This window comes from Xenopus laevis, chromosome 5S (genome assembly GCF_017654675.1).
Source record: "Xenopus laevis strain J_2021 chromosome 5S, Xenopus_laevis_v10.1, whole genome shotgun sequence".
NCBI lineage: Eukaryota > Metazoa > Chordata > Amphibia > Anura > Pipidae > Xenopus > Xenopus laevis.
In genome coordinates this window covers 94,678,965-94,697,470 of record NC_054380.1, presented here as the reverse complement: position 1 = coordinate 94,697,470, position 18,506 = coordinate 94,678,965, and the positions used below count along the sequence as shown (strand labels likewise).

At 39.3% G+C, this 18,506-nt stretch overlaps 1 protein-coding gene across 8 annotated transcripts in view; it reads left to right on the top strand.

Moving 5' to 3' along the window:
• Window positions 1-18,506, top strand: part of LOC108718087 (transcription factor Sox-2) — a 278,551-nt gene that overhangs the window by 245,770 nt on the left and 14,275 nt on the right. Inside the window, exon 1 of one of the 8 annotated variants that reach the window (XM_041564856.1) lies at window positions 10,309-13,123. The exons of the other annotated variants lie outside the window; for them this stretch is intronic. Within the exon in view, the coding sequence (XP_041420790.1) occupies window positions 10,525-11,460 (936 nt within the window). The 5' untranslated portion in view covers window positions 10,309-10,524 and the 3' untranslated portion in view covers window positions 11,461-13,123. Of the gene's footprint in view, window positions 1-10,308; window positions 13,124-18,506 lie in introns of those variants that run through there. 8 annotated transcript variants of the gene reach the window in all.

Here is an 18,506-nt window from a genome sequence, read left to right as displayed (position 1 = left end):
CTCCTTATGCAGTTTCTTAGATAAGGAGTAACTGAGTGCATAGCAAAGAGAACTGCCTCCCTCTATAGGTGAAGATATGAGGCTAGAATGAGAAAAGAATGTCTGGACAGTTTACCAGATATGCTATTGCTAGCCATACCATCCAGTTGAAAGAAAACATTGACTCTGTATGAGGGAAGCAGCAAAAGTAGTTAGACTTACTTGTGGTGGAGTTTCAGGTGGGATTAGAATGGTCAGTTGCAGGTAGAACTGGGAGGCTCTGATACTGTGACACTGATGCTGTTGGGTGCCCAGATACAGTAAGTGGATAATGCCAGGATGACTGGAAAGTCTGGTTGGTTACAGTGCCCAGATGCAGCAACAAGATAGTGCAGTAATAAGTGAAAAGTGTAGTTATAGAATCCAGATGCAGTGTTTAGTGAGGCAGATATGGGCAGAGTGCCCAGATCCAGTGGGTGAGAAAACAACTAAAAGCAAGAAGTGGGGATTAGAGTGTCAACATACAGTGATAGGAGAGTTAAAGGGGTTGTTCACCTCTACATTAACTTTCAGTATGACTTAGCGTAGAGAGTTATATTGTGAGACAATTTGTAATTGGTATTCATTTTTTATTATTTGTGTTTTTTGAGTTATTTAGCTTTTTATGCAGCAGCTCTCCAGTTTGCAATTTCAGCAATCTGGTTGCTAGGGTCCAAATTACCTTAGCAGCCATGCACTGATTTCCATATGAGATGGAATACAGTATGAATAGGAGATAGCCTAAATCGAAAGATGACTAATAAAAAGTACCAACAACAACAAATGTGTAGCCTTACAGAGCATTTGTTTTTTAGATGAGGTCAGTGAACCCCATTTGAAATCTGGAAGGAAGAAGAAGAAGAAAAAGGCAAATAATTAAAAAGAAAACTATAAAAAATAAAGACCAATTGAAAAGTTGCTTAGAATGAGCCGTTCTATAACAGACTAAAAGTTAACTTAAAGGGGAACTATCACAAAAATGAACATGTAATATAAGCCTCCTCATACTGAAGTAAGAAATGTTTCTTTCTCTTCATTCTGTCTTCATGCAGCAGTTGGGTGTCAGATATTCATTGACAGATCCAATATATCGACAGTATATAGGGGGGATCCTTTCCTAGAAGATGTATTAAAGCTTGCTCAAATAACTGGTTCCAGTACAAACAAATTCTAACAAAATAACTGTCTTTTGCACAAATTCTGCATGTAGAGACAGGATTTCTGGTCATTTTCATAGAGTGAGCTTCTAGGCAAAAGGCCCATATAAGATATATTGGATCATTCATCTGACACCCAACTCCTGCATGAAGACAGAATGAGGAGAAACAGATACTGAGAGAGGAATAGTGAGGATAAACTTGATTATTTCAGAAACGGTACAGAAAATTGATTGTATTTAGAAAGTTTCTTATTTCAGTATGATGAAGTTTATATTAAAATGTCATTTTTGCTATAGTTCCCGTTTAAAGGTGAACCACCCCTTAAAGATGCAGGCGAGAAGGGACAAATGTGGGTGTAGAGCCCAGATGCAGTTATAAGAGAGTTCAGTCATCAACAAGAAAAAGCAACTGATCGTGACCATTTCAGTTGCACTAATTTGCTCCTATTTGTATATGAGGAGAGCGCCCATTAGAAGAGGCCAGCTAGAAGAATGGCAGAAGCTTTTCTGTTGGTTCTCTTTATTTATTTATTTTTATCGTTTTTTGATTATTTGCCACCTTCTTCCCAGCTTTCAAATTTTATTGCTCATCTTTCAATTAAGGCCTCTCCTTTTCATATTCCAGTCTCCTATTCCAATCAATGTATGGTTGTTGGGGTAATTTGGACCCTAGCAACCAGATTGCTGAAATTGCCAACTGGAGAGCTGCTGCATAAAAAGCTAAATAAGTCAAAAACCACAAATAATAAAAAATTAAAACCAATTGCAAAGTGTGCTGGAATATCATTTTCTACATCATTTAATTAAAAGGTGAACACCCCCTTTAATTACAAATTATCAGTGATTTTAAATTTGTAAACATAATTGCAATTAAAAAGCAGCTTTGGTTTCTCCCTTCCTGCATGGATGGATCTGACTTTGTTGTAATCAGTTGGCTGCTGCCACATTGTTTCAAACGTCAGCATCTCCTGGGCAGAGAGTTGTTCATCTTTGAGTTAACTTTTAGTATGAAGTTATATTTCGAGACAATTTTCAATTAGTTTTAATGGTGGTTTTATGTTTTTTTTTATTTTTTATTCAGCAGCTCTGCAATTTCAGCACTCTGGTTGCTAGGGTCTAAATTACCCTAGCAACCATGCACTGATTTCAATGAGAGCCTGGAATATGAATAGGAGAGGGTCTGATTAGAAAGATGAGTAATAAAAAGTAACAATACATTTGTAGCCTTACAGAGCATTTGTTTTTAGATGGGGTCAGTGACCCCCAATTTGAAAGCTAGAAAGATTCAAAATAAGAAGGCAAATAATTAAAAAACTATAGAAAATTAATAATGAAGACCAATTGAAAAGTTGCTAAAGGTGGCCATACACTGAGAGATCCGCTCATTTGGCGATGTCGCCAAACGAGCGGATCTCTCCCCGATATGCCCACCTTGAGGTGGGCAATATCGGGCTGATCCGATCGTAATGGTGGCTTTACGGGCGGTCGGATCGCGGGACCGCATCAACGAACAGATGCGGCCGCGATCCGACGGGATTTTTAGTCCCATCTGATCGAAATCTGGCCGATTTACGGACAGATCTCGATCGGGGAAGCCCATCGGGGGGGGGGCCCCATACACGGGCCAATAAGCTGCCGACTTGGTCTGTTGGCAGCTTTTATCGGCCCATGTATGGCCACCTTTAGAATTGACCATTCTGTAGCATAGAAAAGTTCATTTAAAGGTGAACCACCCCTTGAAGAGCGGCAGACAGACATATACTCATTTCATTAGCAGGTTTATTTACTAATACCTTTAATATGATGAAATATATTCTGTTTTGGATAGTTTAAATAGAATTAGAATTTCTTAACTGTTTTTATTTTGTTTGTTTGTTTTGTTTTTTGAGGGGAGTTGAGTTCCATTCAGTTGTATTCTAAAGGTGCAGAAACCATTCAAATCAACTGTGTAGGTCTCACAGGTCTTATTGTATATTCAATGTATGGATGTGGATGATGTTTCCAAAAAAAGCCATTGGAAATACAAATGTACACTGTGGCCTCCCAGATATTATAGGGTACTCTCTGCCGCCCCCTCTGGGTGGATAAGGAATAGCCGCTGCTGCTACTGAGCCCAGGATACCTTTCACTCTAAAAGGGATACTGTCATGGGAAACCATGTTTTTTCAAAACGCATAAGTTAGTGCTGCTCCAGCAGAATTCTGCACTGAAATCCATCTTTCAAAAGAGCAAAGAGTCTTTTTTATATTTAATTTGGAAATCTGACATGGGGCTAGACATATTGTCAGTTTCCTAGCTGCCCCCAGTCGTATGACTTGTGCTCTGATAAACTTCAGTCACTCTTTATTGCTGTACTGCAAGTTGGAGTGATATCACACACCCCCCACAAGCAGCCTAATAAAAGAACAATGGAATAGCAGCTCCCTAACACAAGATAACAGCTCCCTGGTAGATCTAAGAACAACACTCAATAGTAAAAGCCAAGTCCCACTGAGACTGATTCAGTTACATTTAGTAGGAGAAATAACAGCCTGCCAGAAAGTAGTTCCATCCTAAAGTGCAGGCACAAGTCACATGACTGGGGCAGCTGGAAAACTTAGAGTATGTCTAGAGATTTCAAAATTGAATATACAAAAAATCTGTTTGCTCTTTTGAGAAATGGATTTCAGTGCAGAATTCTGCTGGAGCAGCACTATTAACTGATGTGTTTTGAAAAAAACATGTTTTCCCACGACAGTATCCCTTTAACCTTCTTTATCTGCAGTCACAGTTTACATTCCATTCACTTCCTTCCCGCCCCTTTTAAACTGTTTCGGCCCAGCCCTAGGGTATTTTTTATGTATAGAAAACACAAACTGGCAGTTCTAATGAACACTTGTTAGAAAAGGTATTTGGGTACTGTTGTTAGTTGGGTTATGCAGATGGAAATTAATTCAATTACTGTACCTATATTCGGCTTTGTGGTGCTCTGGGGTGAAATTCTTAAAATTGGGGTTCTTGACATATGATTAATTATACCACGATTTAAACAAGCGCTCTATCCCTTTCATTGTTAACTTAGTTTTCTATATTTTTTCTCTACAAAAAAAAATGGAAGATAGAGGTTAATCTCTTCCTGAATGATCCAGTTGTGATTGACAAGAGAGAAGGTGTTGAGGGCAGGTCGCGCTGTCTTATTTACAGCCCACCGCTTGCTATGGAGCCTTTGTTAAGACTGGAAAGCTAATTTAGCGCAGTTCAGAAGCACCGCAGTGTTAAGGGAATGGTAATGACTGCTAATTTCATTTTTGCTCTTACATCCCCAACTGCTGTAATTAAGGAGTACAATTTAAGTGCAGGTGAAGGCACGGTATTAGTAGGTATTTGGGGAGGGAGGGAGGTGGGCAGCTAGCATATTTATGATGAAGCTACCATTCAAACTTTCTTCCCTAGAATTAAAGTCACATTCATTACTTGTCCATATGTTTAATAGGAATCTGTGAAATGCGAACAGTCTGAAACTATCAGTTTCTACAGAGAATGAAGAGAACCACCTGGAAGAAAGGCTGCGGCCACATCTACAGTCAATGTTAGGATTAGTTGGGTGCAGGCCATTTACTAAGCCTTTTAATACAGATTCGATTTTTTATTCAAGCGAATTTCTGCTCGTCTTGTGGGGAGATTTGTATTGGAGTGCTAGATTATTACACGTGCTCTAAATTCCATTTATTTCATCAGACATCAAAGTTGAGCAGCTCTGCCTTCTTTAAGTTGGCCAAATTGGTATTAAAACCCCCCTCTTCAGGCTTTAATCTTTTTTTTTTTTTTTTTACATGTTGCAGGATAAAAATCTGTAGCAGAACCCGCTCTGATTATAAGATATATGTCTGGCTGCTGATTGAGGTTGTGTTTAGATGTGAGGCATTTGCAGAGCACGTTGTCTCGAGCCCCCCCTGTTGGACGCAGTGTGAGTTGCACAGCGCCAGTCCCACTGCTGTGGTTTCTTCAATACCCAGTGGAGAACTTTTGAATTGCGGCACAGGCGGAAAGCAGCCGACTGTAGAATATTCTAAATGGCAAATGAGAGAAAGGTCGTGAAGTGTTAAGATGATTGAAAGATACAAAAAACGGGCCCTTGTTCTCGTTTATTTCATTTCAACACGTCGTTAAAAAATTCAATTTTTTTTCAAATGACATTTAAATAGGTAAAAGATAACTTGGCGTGATGCCTATTTGTTTCTTGCCACCAGAGGGTCCTGCTGCTTTATCTGGCAACAAAAGGGTTACGGTGTTAGCGAGACAAGAGGAGAGCTGCACATGAAACGCTAATGTCTAACGCTGTACAGTGTGATGTGAAGAAGTGCTCGTGTGATGATGATCAGAACAATGTCGCTTTCCTTTTCATGGATACAATGGTGCCTTGCATTTATCTAACGTTGCCATTCTATCTTGAAAGCATCCCAATCCCATAGTGTTGTTTGTCTATGGATGATGCCACAGCGCTGGATTCAATGTATACATTTAGGGCTAATTGCTGCAGTAAATAACTATGCTGGAGAAATATACCCTTTATTTAGCAAAAACGGGGACAGGGGCTGCTGTAGGCTGTACAGTTATGACTGCCCTACTGTACTACTCTACTCCTGCAAATATGTTCTTGTTTACAGGAGTATATATATATTTATATATATATATATATATATATATATATATATATATATATATATATATATATATATATATATATATATATATATATAGATAGACTTCTTTATATATATAACTGGACTTCTTTTAATGCGAATGAATAAAATGCAAATCTGGATTCTGCTGCTAATTCCCTTGCATTAGTTAGAGATCGCTGTACCTGGATAACTACAATAGGAAACCAGATATTCATTGTAACTACAGGCACATAACCCTTTGCTGCCTGAAATGGAGCTCTACGTTATGCACTTCTATCTGCATTCAAATTCTTTAACAATACAAGCGCCGAAACCGACAACTCTACATTCTGTTAGAAGTAAGGCCCAAGTGTGTGTGTATATAGAGAGAGAGAGATCCAGTAGTGACGGCACACCGAGTGAAATAAACAAAAAAGTCGAAAAAATAAACTAAAGCTGGTTTATTACTTCCGACGTTTTGGTTCTATACTTGAACCTTCATCAGGGAAATGTATATATATATTGTGGGAAATGTATATATATATATTGTGTGTGTGTTTATGTATAGATACATATATACAAATAACGTACAGTTAAACACTTATAGAGATTTATTTTATTAGAGATATATAAACTGGCAGCACATTTAAATTATATTTTATATATATATATATATATATATATATATATATATATAGATATAGATATAGATATAGATATAGATATAGATATAGATATAGATATATATAGATATATATATATATATGTATATTTGGCACTTGAATGTGAAGTAGCCATTGGAATCCCCGCAGAGCAGCCAGTATTGAGTGACGGTAGGTGAGTGCTAATGAGTGTTAGCAGGTGTATAGTGTATAGTGTATACACCTCCCCCCCCCCCTCTCAAGGCATTTGCTAGTAAATAGCTGCATTGGTTGGGTGGGACATTCTCTGGGCAACGAAAGGAAAACTTTTGGCTTGTCAAGGTTCCGCTTTCCTTGGGATCTCGGCTACCAAGACTGCAACTCATTTTTGGCCCTAGGTGGCCCCTTTTTCAGCCTTGTAGGGACAATGTTTAGTGAGCCTGTGAGAGCGGTTAAACAGATCTCACCCCAATACTGGTGGCAGTCACTGCGCACTAATTAGCAATGCTGAGAAATTCCTGTTAACAAGAACATTGTCCCAGTAGCTCCGGCTGCCCCCCTGCAGTTCTTCATTTCCATAAAAAGATTAGGAGTGCGGGGGAACTCCCTCCAATGCAGATTGGGGAGAAGCAATATAATAGCAAGATGCTTGGCTAACTCTCCCCTAATTACTGCAACTTGGTTTCTCAGGGCAAAAATGCCTGGGCTTTTGTGGGTCCCCCCCCCATCGCTAAGCATTAACTCTTTCCTGCTAATGCACTAAACCCCCATCACAGGTGTCTCCCACTTGTACAACTGTCATAGTTGTGTATGTGTATATGTATAAATATCTATACCTATCTATAATATATATATACTGCAAAAACACAATTCTTGCGATGTATTCGTAATCTACAGCGATAGCGATGCCAACACATCTGTTTTCCTTTTATTAGACAAACAAAAATCAAATTGTAAAAAAGGGAAGCAATAAACTAGGGCAAAAGTGCAGAGTGAAACGAACGATTCAAGGGCCCTGCCTGTAAAATACCATAGAAAGCAGATAATAAAATTGTCTCTGAATAATCTTTGTATTATTCGCCAATTTAGCAAAAAGAAGAGCAAGAATAAATGTGTGCCTCCGGATTCGGGAATACCAGTTATCTCCAGCTAATGATTACTTATTCCTATTATATTTATACGTAATCACGTTGTTTCTTCTCAATTTGTAGCAGAAACAGGGACAGGTTTATCCTATAACGCAGGTATCGCTGCACACGATCTATTGATGATCATTCCTAATAACAACAAGCTCCCTGTCAGTAAATATTCTTGCCCGGGTGCTGAAAAAAATAACATTGGAGTCATTATAGCACATGGATCGTATTCTATCACTGTTATTGTTTCTATTTGTGTTATCAACGTGTTTATTAGTCGTGACTCGTTACTTATTTGATTGAAGTCATTTTATTCAAAAAGCCGCATAAAGATGTATGTTCCTGTGTGCCAGTGCTTCTTCAGCAGCGTGTCTCATTTTAAGTCTCGGCTTTAAAAATAATGTATTCTTTACCATGCTCAAAACAGAGCAAATCTAATTATACCGAGAGAGCCCGTTTTGACTGTTCCTGTGTTTAGTAAAAACTGTAGCTTTGCGGAAATAATACATGTTGCTTATGCCAAAGCCGGGCGCTAGTCGGCGCTCTTACATCGCTAGTTCTTAGAGGTCGTTTGTAAGAACCTGCTAGGCTTTAATTCAGCGAATTGCCACTTTAATATCAATTGGAGAAAGATAAGAAATCTGCAACTTGGTGTTCAGACTTCGCATCATCCCAGAATGGTGCAGGAAACTCTGTCCATTGCATTTTTATATAATAATTATGTAGAGTATGTACAGCTCAACTGCTTTCACCAACATTAACACATTTATCTCATTATCTACAGTATCTGTCTAGCTATCTAATTATATACACATATTTGTACTTTAAGTTTTAGACTTCTAAACAGGTGCCCGCGGCTACTTTTAATTTCACTTTTATTTTGGGGAGTTAGAGACAGAGTGAGGGAAAGAGACAGATGCAGTGAGGGAGAGAGGCAAAGAGAGTGAGAGACAGAGAGAGGGAGACAGGGGGAGGGAGAGAGAGACAGGGGGAGGGAGAGAGAGACAGAGTGAGGGAAAGAAACAGATGCAGTGAGGGAGAGAGGCAAAGAGAGTGAGAGACAGAGAGAGGGAGACAGGGGGAGGGAAAGAGAGACAGAGTGAGGGAAAGAGACAGATGGAGTGAGAGACAGAGAGAATGAGGGAGAGAGGCAAAAAGAGTGAGAGGCAGAGAGAGTGTCGAAGAAAGAGTAAGTGAGAGTGAGTGAGAGCTTCGAAGAGAGACAGAGGGAGTGAAAGACAGAGAGAGAGTGAGGAAGAGAGACAGAAGGAGTGAGAGACAGAGAGAGCGAGGAAGAGATGCAGAGGGAGTGAGAGACAGAGATACTGATAGAGAGCGTGAGGGAGAGACAGGGGGATTGAGGGACATAGTGAGGGAGACGGGGAGTGAGGGAGAGAGAGAGAGAGAATGAGAGAGAGAGAGTGAGAAAAACAGAGGGAGTGAGAGAGTCAGAGGGAGTGAGGGAGACAGAGGGAGACAGAGAGTGAGAAAGTGAGACAGAGGGAGTTAGAGACAGAGAGAATGAGGGAGAGAGACAGAGAGAGTGCGAGGGAGAGGAGGGGAGAGAAGTGTGTGGAGCTACAAGGAGAAAGCCAAAAGAATAGGGAAAGTTAGTTGAGCCTTTGTTCGGCGCTGTGTACCTATAACAAGGGAGACAAAACCGCCGATTTGTATGGGCCCTGTTGCCATTCCTTGTGCTATTCATATGTCCCCTCTGGAATCTTTACTCGGTGACAGTATGGCAGCTTCTAACACTACTCCTGTGCGCTACCTATTCCCTCTGCTCTAAAGGCATAATAATAATAAAGACATAATAATAATAAAGGCATAATAATAATAAAGACATAATAATAATAAAGGCATAATAATAAAGGCAGGCCTCTGTCATTTTTAATAATGTAGACTACCTATAGGTACAGTTTTTTGCCATTTAATTTGCGCACTATATATTCTTTATGGGGCATTGAGAGGGGTTTTTTTAATCAGAAGTTGCTTTTTCCTTTTTAAGAATTTGCAGCAGGAATATTGTGACTCGGAAACTTGGATACGTTCATGTTTAAACCGGTTGGAGGGGGTTGAATTGGGGGCGATTAGGTTGCTATGGGAAGTCTTGTGTGTGTTTGTATAGAGAGCTATGCAGTGGGGGCTGGGGCAATGAGAGAGAGATTGCGAAGGAAAGATCCAAGAGACATGTGAAAATATAGGACCAAGCCCCCCTTATAACGCAATCACATAGCAGAATTATTCTCCCCCCTTGTCAGCTGTTGTTGAACCCCATCTCTCAGCATCCCCAGAGAGAGAGCTGTGCTATTGGGCTTACTGCGAGCTGTAGTTCATCAACAGATGGAGAGGAGGGAAAGAACGCAGATTCCTTAAGAGAAAGAAATAGTAGTTCTAAGTAGTTGTTCCCTGGCACTGAAAGGGGCATCAGGGCACAGAGCCAAATGGCCTGCTCTCTGGAGAGAGACAGCTCGGAGCTCTAAGTGAAATGGCCCAGTTCTCCCGCACTTCCTCCCATAGGCGTGTGTGACCTGTTGCTGCTGCGAGATGGGAGGGAAGCGCTGCCGCCGCCGCCGCTGTTGCTGTTGGTTTCTGGGTGCCGCCCCCTTGCTAGCCACGCCCCCACTCAATGCTAAACCTCACTGGCGGGGCAGCCCTGAGTGGAGAGGTAACCGCTCTGTGATTGGCCGTCGGGATTCCATTTATTCCCTGACAGCCCACATCACATGGACGGTTGTCTATTAACTTGTTTCCAAAAAGTAGCAGGACTTGTCAGACGCGCAGGGAGGGAGAGCAGTTGGCTCAGAGAGAGAGAGTGAGAGGCAGCGGCAGGAGAGAGAAAGTGAGGAGAGTTTGGGAAAGTGTGTACCAGCAGCAGTGCCCCCTGATTCCGCTCTGCCAGCCTTTGCTCCCCACACACCGCCTCCATGTACAGCATGATGGAGACCGAGCTCAAGCCCCCCGCCCCCCAGCAGCCTTCGGGGGGCAACTCCAACTCTGCGTCCAACAACCAGAATAAGAACAGCCCGGACCGAGTGAAGAGACCCATGAACGCCTTCATGGTATGGTCCAGGGGCCAGAGGAGAAAGATGGCTCAGGAGAACCCCAAGATGCACAACTCGGAGATCAGCAAGAGGCTGGGGGCTGAGTGGAAGCTCCTCTCCGAGGCCGAGAAAAGACCCTTCATCGACGAGGCCAAGAGGCTGCGAGCTCTGCACATGAAGGAGCATCCGGATTATAAATACAGGCCCAGGAGGAAAACCAAAACCCTCATGAAGAAGGATAAGTACACTCTGCCCGGGGGCTTGCTGGCTCCTGGGGCCAACGCCATGACTTCTGGGGTCGGGGGCAGCCTGGGGGCCGGGGTCAACCAGAGGATGGACACTTATGCCCACATGAACGGCTGGACCAACGGGGGGTATGGCATGATGCAAGAACAGCTCGGATACCCCCAACACCCGGGCCTCAACGCGCACAACGCGCCCCAGATGCAGCCCATGCACCGCTATGATGTCAGTGCCCTGCAATATAACTCCATGAGCAGCTCGCAGACTTACATGAACGGCTCGCCTACCTACAGCATGTCCTACTCCCAGCAAGGGCCCCCGGGCATGTCTCTGGGATCCATGGGCTCGGTAGTCAAGTCGGAATCCAGCTCCAGTCCACCTGTAGTCACCTCTTCTTCCCATTCGCGGGCTCCGTGCCAGGCAGGGGACCTCCGGGACATGATCAGTATGTACCTACCTGGGGCAGAAGTGCCAGAGTCCGCAGCGCAAAGCAGACTGCACATGTCGCAACACTATCAGAGTGCCTCAGTAGCGGGCACAGGGATCAATGGCACGCTGCCTCTGTCGCACATGTGAAATACTGAAGGAACTTTTATATCCAAAGTCTGGGCTACAGGGGGGACAAACTGTGGCTCTCCACTTGTTTCTGCACTACAGCTCCAGAGTTGCTGAGAGTTATAGTTCAGCAACAGCAGGAAGGCCACAGGTTACACCTCACTGTTGTGGACTCGTTTTTGGACTATTTTTGTACAGAAGAAAACAAAAAAGCTGGGGAGGGGGAAAGGGAACTTGTATAGAACGACAGAAAGAAGAAGAAAAAAGAGACAAACATTGAAAATTTTAGTAGGAACTTTGCAGAAAAGTTTGCAGACGCCCTTCCCAATCCTATTAGCTCTAGTCTCACGGTGATGAGAAATCGATTTATTATTTGCGACTTTTTTTTTTTTGTACAGTATTTATCAAATAAACAGGGCAATCAGAATGGCCATTGTTTATAAGCTGCGACTTTGCCAATCTTTTTACAGTCATAGGTCAATGAAGCTCCCCTCTAGAATAAAGCTTCTGAATGGGGGAGGGGGATCAAATTTGGGCAAATGTAACTGTTCCAAAAAAAATGTTTTCAAACGAACTACCATGCGCCTGATATCCTATAATAACAAGCACAAGACACAAGATGTACTTTTTGTTTTTCCCTATTGTTAGAGTAAGAAATGGCCGCTAGGATTCCAACATTTGTTGATTTATATATCAGGCTTCCGATTAAAAAAAAAACAAGAAAGCAACGGAAACATCAATTTAATGTGTTTTGAAATATTTTCTTATGGTTTGTAATATTTCTGTAAATTTATCGTGCTTATATTTTAAGTTTTTTTTTCTCTTATCTCATTTTCAGTAGATGTATTTTAAATGACTCGGCGCTGTATTATTTGGATCAGTTTGCCGAAAGTCCTTGTGTGTATATATATATATATATATATATATATATATATATATATATATATATATATATATATATATATATATATATATATATATATATATATATGAACTAATCCAACCCTAATAAAACAGATACATTTTCAGCTTAAGTTTCTACACCATTATTCACAGTTTGAGATAAATAAATTTTTGAAATATGAAATCTGATATCAAATTGACTCCTTGATTTATTTGTAGGCACCAAATCTACAAGAATACAAACGATTGTTTAAATGATCTCTATGGTCATTCTGGTGATTTTCAAAAAACTCAGTTTTGGATTTTAATAGTCAGGTACGAAGATCATATTTGAATTTTCTCTTATCAATTGGGGGTTTTTGTAAGGAAAGGGCTAACTTAAAAAAACTAATTGCGGGTTGGATATATATTCTATATGTTTTAATGGTTTATATTTCTGATACCTTTACTATAAACTGTTTATATGAGTCCAATGTACCTGGGAAGAGCCAAAGACCTGCCATAATTGGGCCTATACCTCGACACAAGGTAAATGTTGCTTTGACATTTGTTGATAAAATGAATCTGTGTAATGATCGCATCAATCTCAGCTTCTATTTTCTATTTTCAAGATAGAAGAACAAAAGTTTATCTGTATTGTACACCATTTGCGCCTATTACGGCTGTTCAAATCCCATTTCTAAATTGCCAGCGGCTCTCAAAAACTGGATAATATCTCCATGTGAAAGCGAGTCCTAGAAAGAAGCCTTTTCTTCGGCCTATTTACTGAAGGAAACTCCAGGTTAGAGTTTTACTTTTAAGACTGTTTGATCTATAAAAAACAAAAATATGTCTTTAACCCCTCGCTTGCCATAAATGATAACGATGCTCTTGTTTTACTGCCAGGGACCAACTCAGGCATTAAATTCGTTTATGGGTTATTGATTGTGGAAATCAGATATGATCATTGCCTTGATGATTTATCACAGGCAGTTGTGGATGTGCTAAAAAAAAAAAAAAATAATATATATATATATATATATATATATATATATATATATATATATATATATATATATCTGCTTTTAATGTAAAGTAAATTCAGCAGGGCACATCTAACCTCACATGGTTTTGACTGCCAGATTAACCCTTTGCTAGCGAGAGGAGGAGAGAGATGCAAAGCAAATCTGGGGTTTTTAATTTGAAGTATGTTTTAGATTTAGAAAATGAAGTTGTGTTTAAAATGCAATTTCCTTGTCGCAGATTTATATATATAGATATATATATATATATATATATATATATATATATATATATATATATATATATATATATATATATATATATATATATATATATATATTATATATATATATATATCTATATATATATAAATAATCTGCGTGTATGTCTCTCTCTCTCTCTATATACATACATACTTACAGAATGTTTAATCCATATTCATGTCTCTCCCCCCCTCCATCCGTTCTTCTATTTTCTGCCTAAATCTCCATCCAGAGTTGGCTGCAATTATTCCAGATGACAGGCTGTGAAGCAGTTCTAATTAATACCGAGGCTTTTAAGATTTCATACAGTTGCACATTAATATATTCGTGGATTATTCGTTTGCTAGAGGAGTCTGGCCAATTTTTTGAAAACGAATAAAACAGGAACAAATCGTTTTATAAGTACAATATACAGCAAAAATGTTTAATACGTAAAATGTTTAACATTTAAACGGACAGATTAAATTTATATTGATATTTAGAATTTTCTATATATATTTATATTATATATATATATATTTGTGTATATATTAAATTCTAAATATAGGTATATCATTGTGTGTATTAGTAATTGTTTTATCCAACGCTGTATTCAGTTTTTTATCGCATTTGCTAAATAATGATAAAGTGCACACTTGTACATTCGATGATTTTCTTTACATTATGATCGTAGTAATTTCGTTTATAACGGAAATGTAAAGTGACTTGTTTGAAACAATTTCTCAGTCCTGGGTGCTTCTAGTAGTCCAAGAAAACGAATAAAGGGTTCCTTGTGCTTTTCCCACGTTTTGTGCGCTAGTGGTGAAATATTTCACTAAAGAGGTGAGCAGATTAGTGAGGTTGGTGTTGCCTGCGCAGAATATTCGGTGATGCAGACGTTCCCTAGGGACAGCAGCTCACATTAACTGCTAAATGAATATTTGACAAGGGCAGACTCCGGGGCATTATTACTACAAACGCGTCCCAACTGGACTTTCAAAAGGGTCAGAGGACACGGGTTCAATTCATTATTTATAACGCCAATTGATTTGCTTGTTCTCAGAGTAAATTCGCCGTAACACGATGCTGTGACAGTTAACGGTAGCTGGAGGTATCTGCGAATATTGATACAGCATTAGTTTGTAGGCTAAAAGAAACGGACCGGCTGTTAAGAAAAAAAATGCGCAAAACAAATTTGTCATTTTATATTTGCCAGAGAAATTGTACCGTGAATGAATTAATAAACTCAATTGCAATACCCTGAATTCATCTCTTGTGCAACTGTATATCCCCAGGCTTTTCGGTGCATGAGTTGGATTTTAATAGTTTCTAATAGGAAGGTTGCTAATTTAATGTACAACATATATAACATCATGACCCAAAAAGTTCTCAGTAATAGTTTGAAAAAGTTGTGTTTATGCCAATCAATGAATATCAATCTGCTGATAAACTACAGCTCCCAGAATCCCGCCGACCAGTCGGTGGGATTTGGAAGTTCCAGTTTGGGAGCAGGTGTTGGTCACAAGACAGACATGGGTGATGTAGTGGTGTTTCTTGTTTGTAGTTGGCTGGATAAACTCCTGGAGAGGGATTTGTTTTGTAGGCAGACTTTCTTCCCGGGTGCGAGCTAGTTTATTTATGCTAAGTGTCACTTGTCACTCTGAGCTGCCAGTTCTCGCACATTTCCTGCAAGTTATTTTAGCCCCAGGGGAGAGGTGCTTAGATGGCGCGTAATGATGGCGCTCACTTAGTATCAGGTCAGACTTGGGACAAAATACTCTCGGAATTGCACATTATGATTATTATTACAGGGGTTCTTATTAAATTCCATCTCAATGCTCACTTACTGCGATACCGTGGCCTTTCTGTAGGTGTGTGTGTGCAAATGCAGGTGGCTGGGTTAGTACAATTGATCCACTGTATGCCAAGGGCAGAGTCACATAAGGGCATCGCATTTTCTCCACTAAAAATGGTAGCGATAAAACGCAAGGCTTCTGATGGTTATTGCCAAAAAAAAAAGTCGTAAGGCAAAATGCCTCGAGAAGATTGATTCTCTCTCTGGAAAGACTTGATAGGGGGTGATATGATAACTACTGCGAGAACCTTTTTTTCCATGTACTCTATCTTGCTTTATAATAGTAAGTACCACTAAACTGTCAGCTAAAATGTACTTCTGGCCTTTTTGTGACTGCCAGGTACCAGGTGTAACGGTGCGACATTCTTCTACACTTATAAAGGGAAGATGCACTTTTGATGTATCTGCTCCCATTCCAGCAAACACGTGCTGAAGGGGACAGGGGGCTCTGTAGGAATACAAACACAATAGATAGATGATAAAAAAGTCACGGGGCTGGCAATATTGTCTTTATATTAACCATATGATGCTGTAGTCTATAGGCATAAGTCTAGAATTTGATTCTCACTCAACAGCCAGTACCTGATAACTTTTTTTTCTCTTTATTTATTGTGCTTTTTTCAACAAATACATACATTGTATCTTCATATACTTCTCTAAGGAGTAAACTCTAATATTAACTATAAATCTAAAAAAAAAAAAAGATTTTATACCTCGCAGGGTAGTAACTACTAAACATAGTCCTAGTCTAGATAATATAAGCTTTATGTTTTGGTCTTAGATAGCCAAAGTTTATATGCTTCCTGTATTATCCAGTACCTGATTCTAATGCACCGGCGCACTTATTGAAAGGGAAGTTTTGGGCTTTATGGTCATCAGTATCTTGTAAGCAAATGGTTGGGCTCTTAGGGTGCTAGGGCTATAAAGTTAACAAACCATGCATTTTGATATATATTTTATTTTATGTTTATATGTATGTATGATATAACACAGATACTTAAATTTTGTTCATACATGAGAAGTGCCGCAAACAATTAATTGATAAATTGAATGCATTATTTGTAATAATATAAAGTAATAATAATTATAATAGCAACTGATTATAATGCATGCTCTAATAAAGTAATATCTCCCCTTTACTTGGTTCCCAATACTTAATTCCCACGTTTTTGCCCCTTTATCCCCTGCCAAGACTGACCAAGAGGCAGAACCACGGTATTAATGGACACAGTATAAGGGTTCGGCTGTACTTAAATAAGTCATGTTGAAGTGAGGTTTAACCACATGTATGGCACCTGTGTCACATTCCATTTTCATTTTGCAATCTAAGAAAAGGTTCCAAGGTATGTCATTGACTATTCTGCAGGAATGGGGACTCTTTAAGCTCCTACAAATTGCAGACTCGTTGAAGACAGAGAAATAATGGAAGTATTAAAGGAAGCGGCGCATCCCCCAGGAGACCCTTATCATAGTCTTGCAGCAGCCACACTGATCCCCCTGCTTTGTGTTAAAAACAACTGTGACGTCACCCGGCCTGCCAACGCTTCTATAGAATAAACCCCTGCGTTCTGCAGCCTCCCAAATGCGCCTTGACGCACACAGATACATACACATATTCATATATCCGTATTTTCACACCTAGGAATTTAGCATGGGTGTTTAAGGGATAATGTGACATTTTTAAATAATTCTGAATGTGATATTTTCATGTACTGAGTTTTGTGTCACATCCTGAACGTGAAATAACGTCATTCAACCTGTTAGCGTTGTAATAAGCGTCCCACAGACAGCGTCATAAACGTGTATATAGTGAATAAAGTACCCCCTCTTGTAAAATATATGGATATTATAAGTTACCGAGGAGTTTCATGACCATATAAAAACACAAGGCCGAAGGCCGAGTGTTTTTATACAGGTCATGGAACTCCGAGGTAACTTCTAATATCCTCATATTTTACAACTGGGGGTACTTTATTAATTATAATACACAAATTTTAGTGAGTCATGTGACAGAAATTACATCACTACTCACCGTTTATAACTGATGACATCACTACTCACCGTTTATAAGGATATAATTTACAAGATATTCACGGCTTTTGTGTATTATAATACGTTATCAGACCTTATTAGGGATCTTTCTTTATTTTACAGTACACGAAAATGTGGCAAGATCTAAAACGAGGACCATTTTTTTTTTGGAAACATGTTCATAGACGTTTTACCACGAATTGGTGTTTTTTTAATTTAATTTCTAATTTAATCAGAAGAAATATAATTTACCTTCTTTATAACCTGCTTATTTAGTGCATAGCACAAGCAGACCCCTTGTCACAAATTAATTAGCAGCTACTGCCCTGGAGATGAAAGTGTATTTATTGCAGTGATCTGTTTACTGCGTGTGTGTAATAATATCTACATATAGTGTTATAATGTGTATGTATATAGTGAATATTGTACCCCTATTGTAAAATATAAGGATATTATAAGTCACCGAGGAGTTCCATGACCATATAAAAAAGGCCGATTGCCTTTATACAGGTCATGGAACTCAGAGCTTACTTCTAATATCTTACTTCATATTTTCCAACAAGGGGTACCTTATTTATTATAATACACAAGTTTTAGTGTGTCATGTGACAAAAATGACATCACTGCTCACCGTTTATAACTGATGACATCACTAGTCTCCGTTTATAAGAATATAATTTACAGGATATTCATAGCTCTTGTGTATTATAATAATATCTATTTAACAGGGCTGTATATTCTCATGCTGTTGAGATGTAACAAATGCAGCTACTAGGTTCATTGTTTACTCCTAATTTGCCTTTTAATAACGACTAATCAAGGAATCTTGTCAAGTGAAATCGCAAAGGGAACGTTATTATATTTATTATATACCGGTTAATCATAAGCAAAATTGGTGATTGCAATAAGGTAACTGCTTGTGCAGAAAACAATTCCCTTGTTGCAGTTCTATTTAATTGCCATAAACTCGTTTGTAGAGGGAATAAGTCGGCTTGGGGATATTTAGGTCCCATCAAGGTAAAACAGTTGAATCA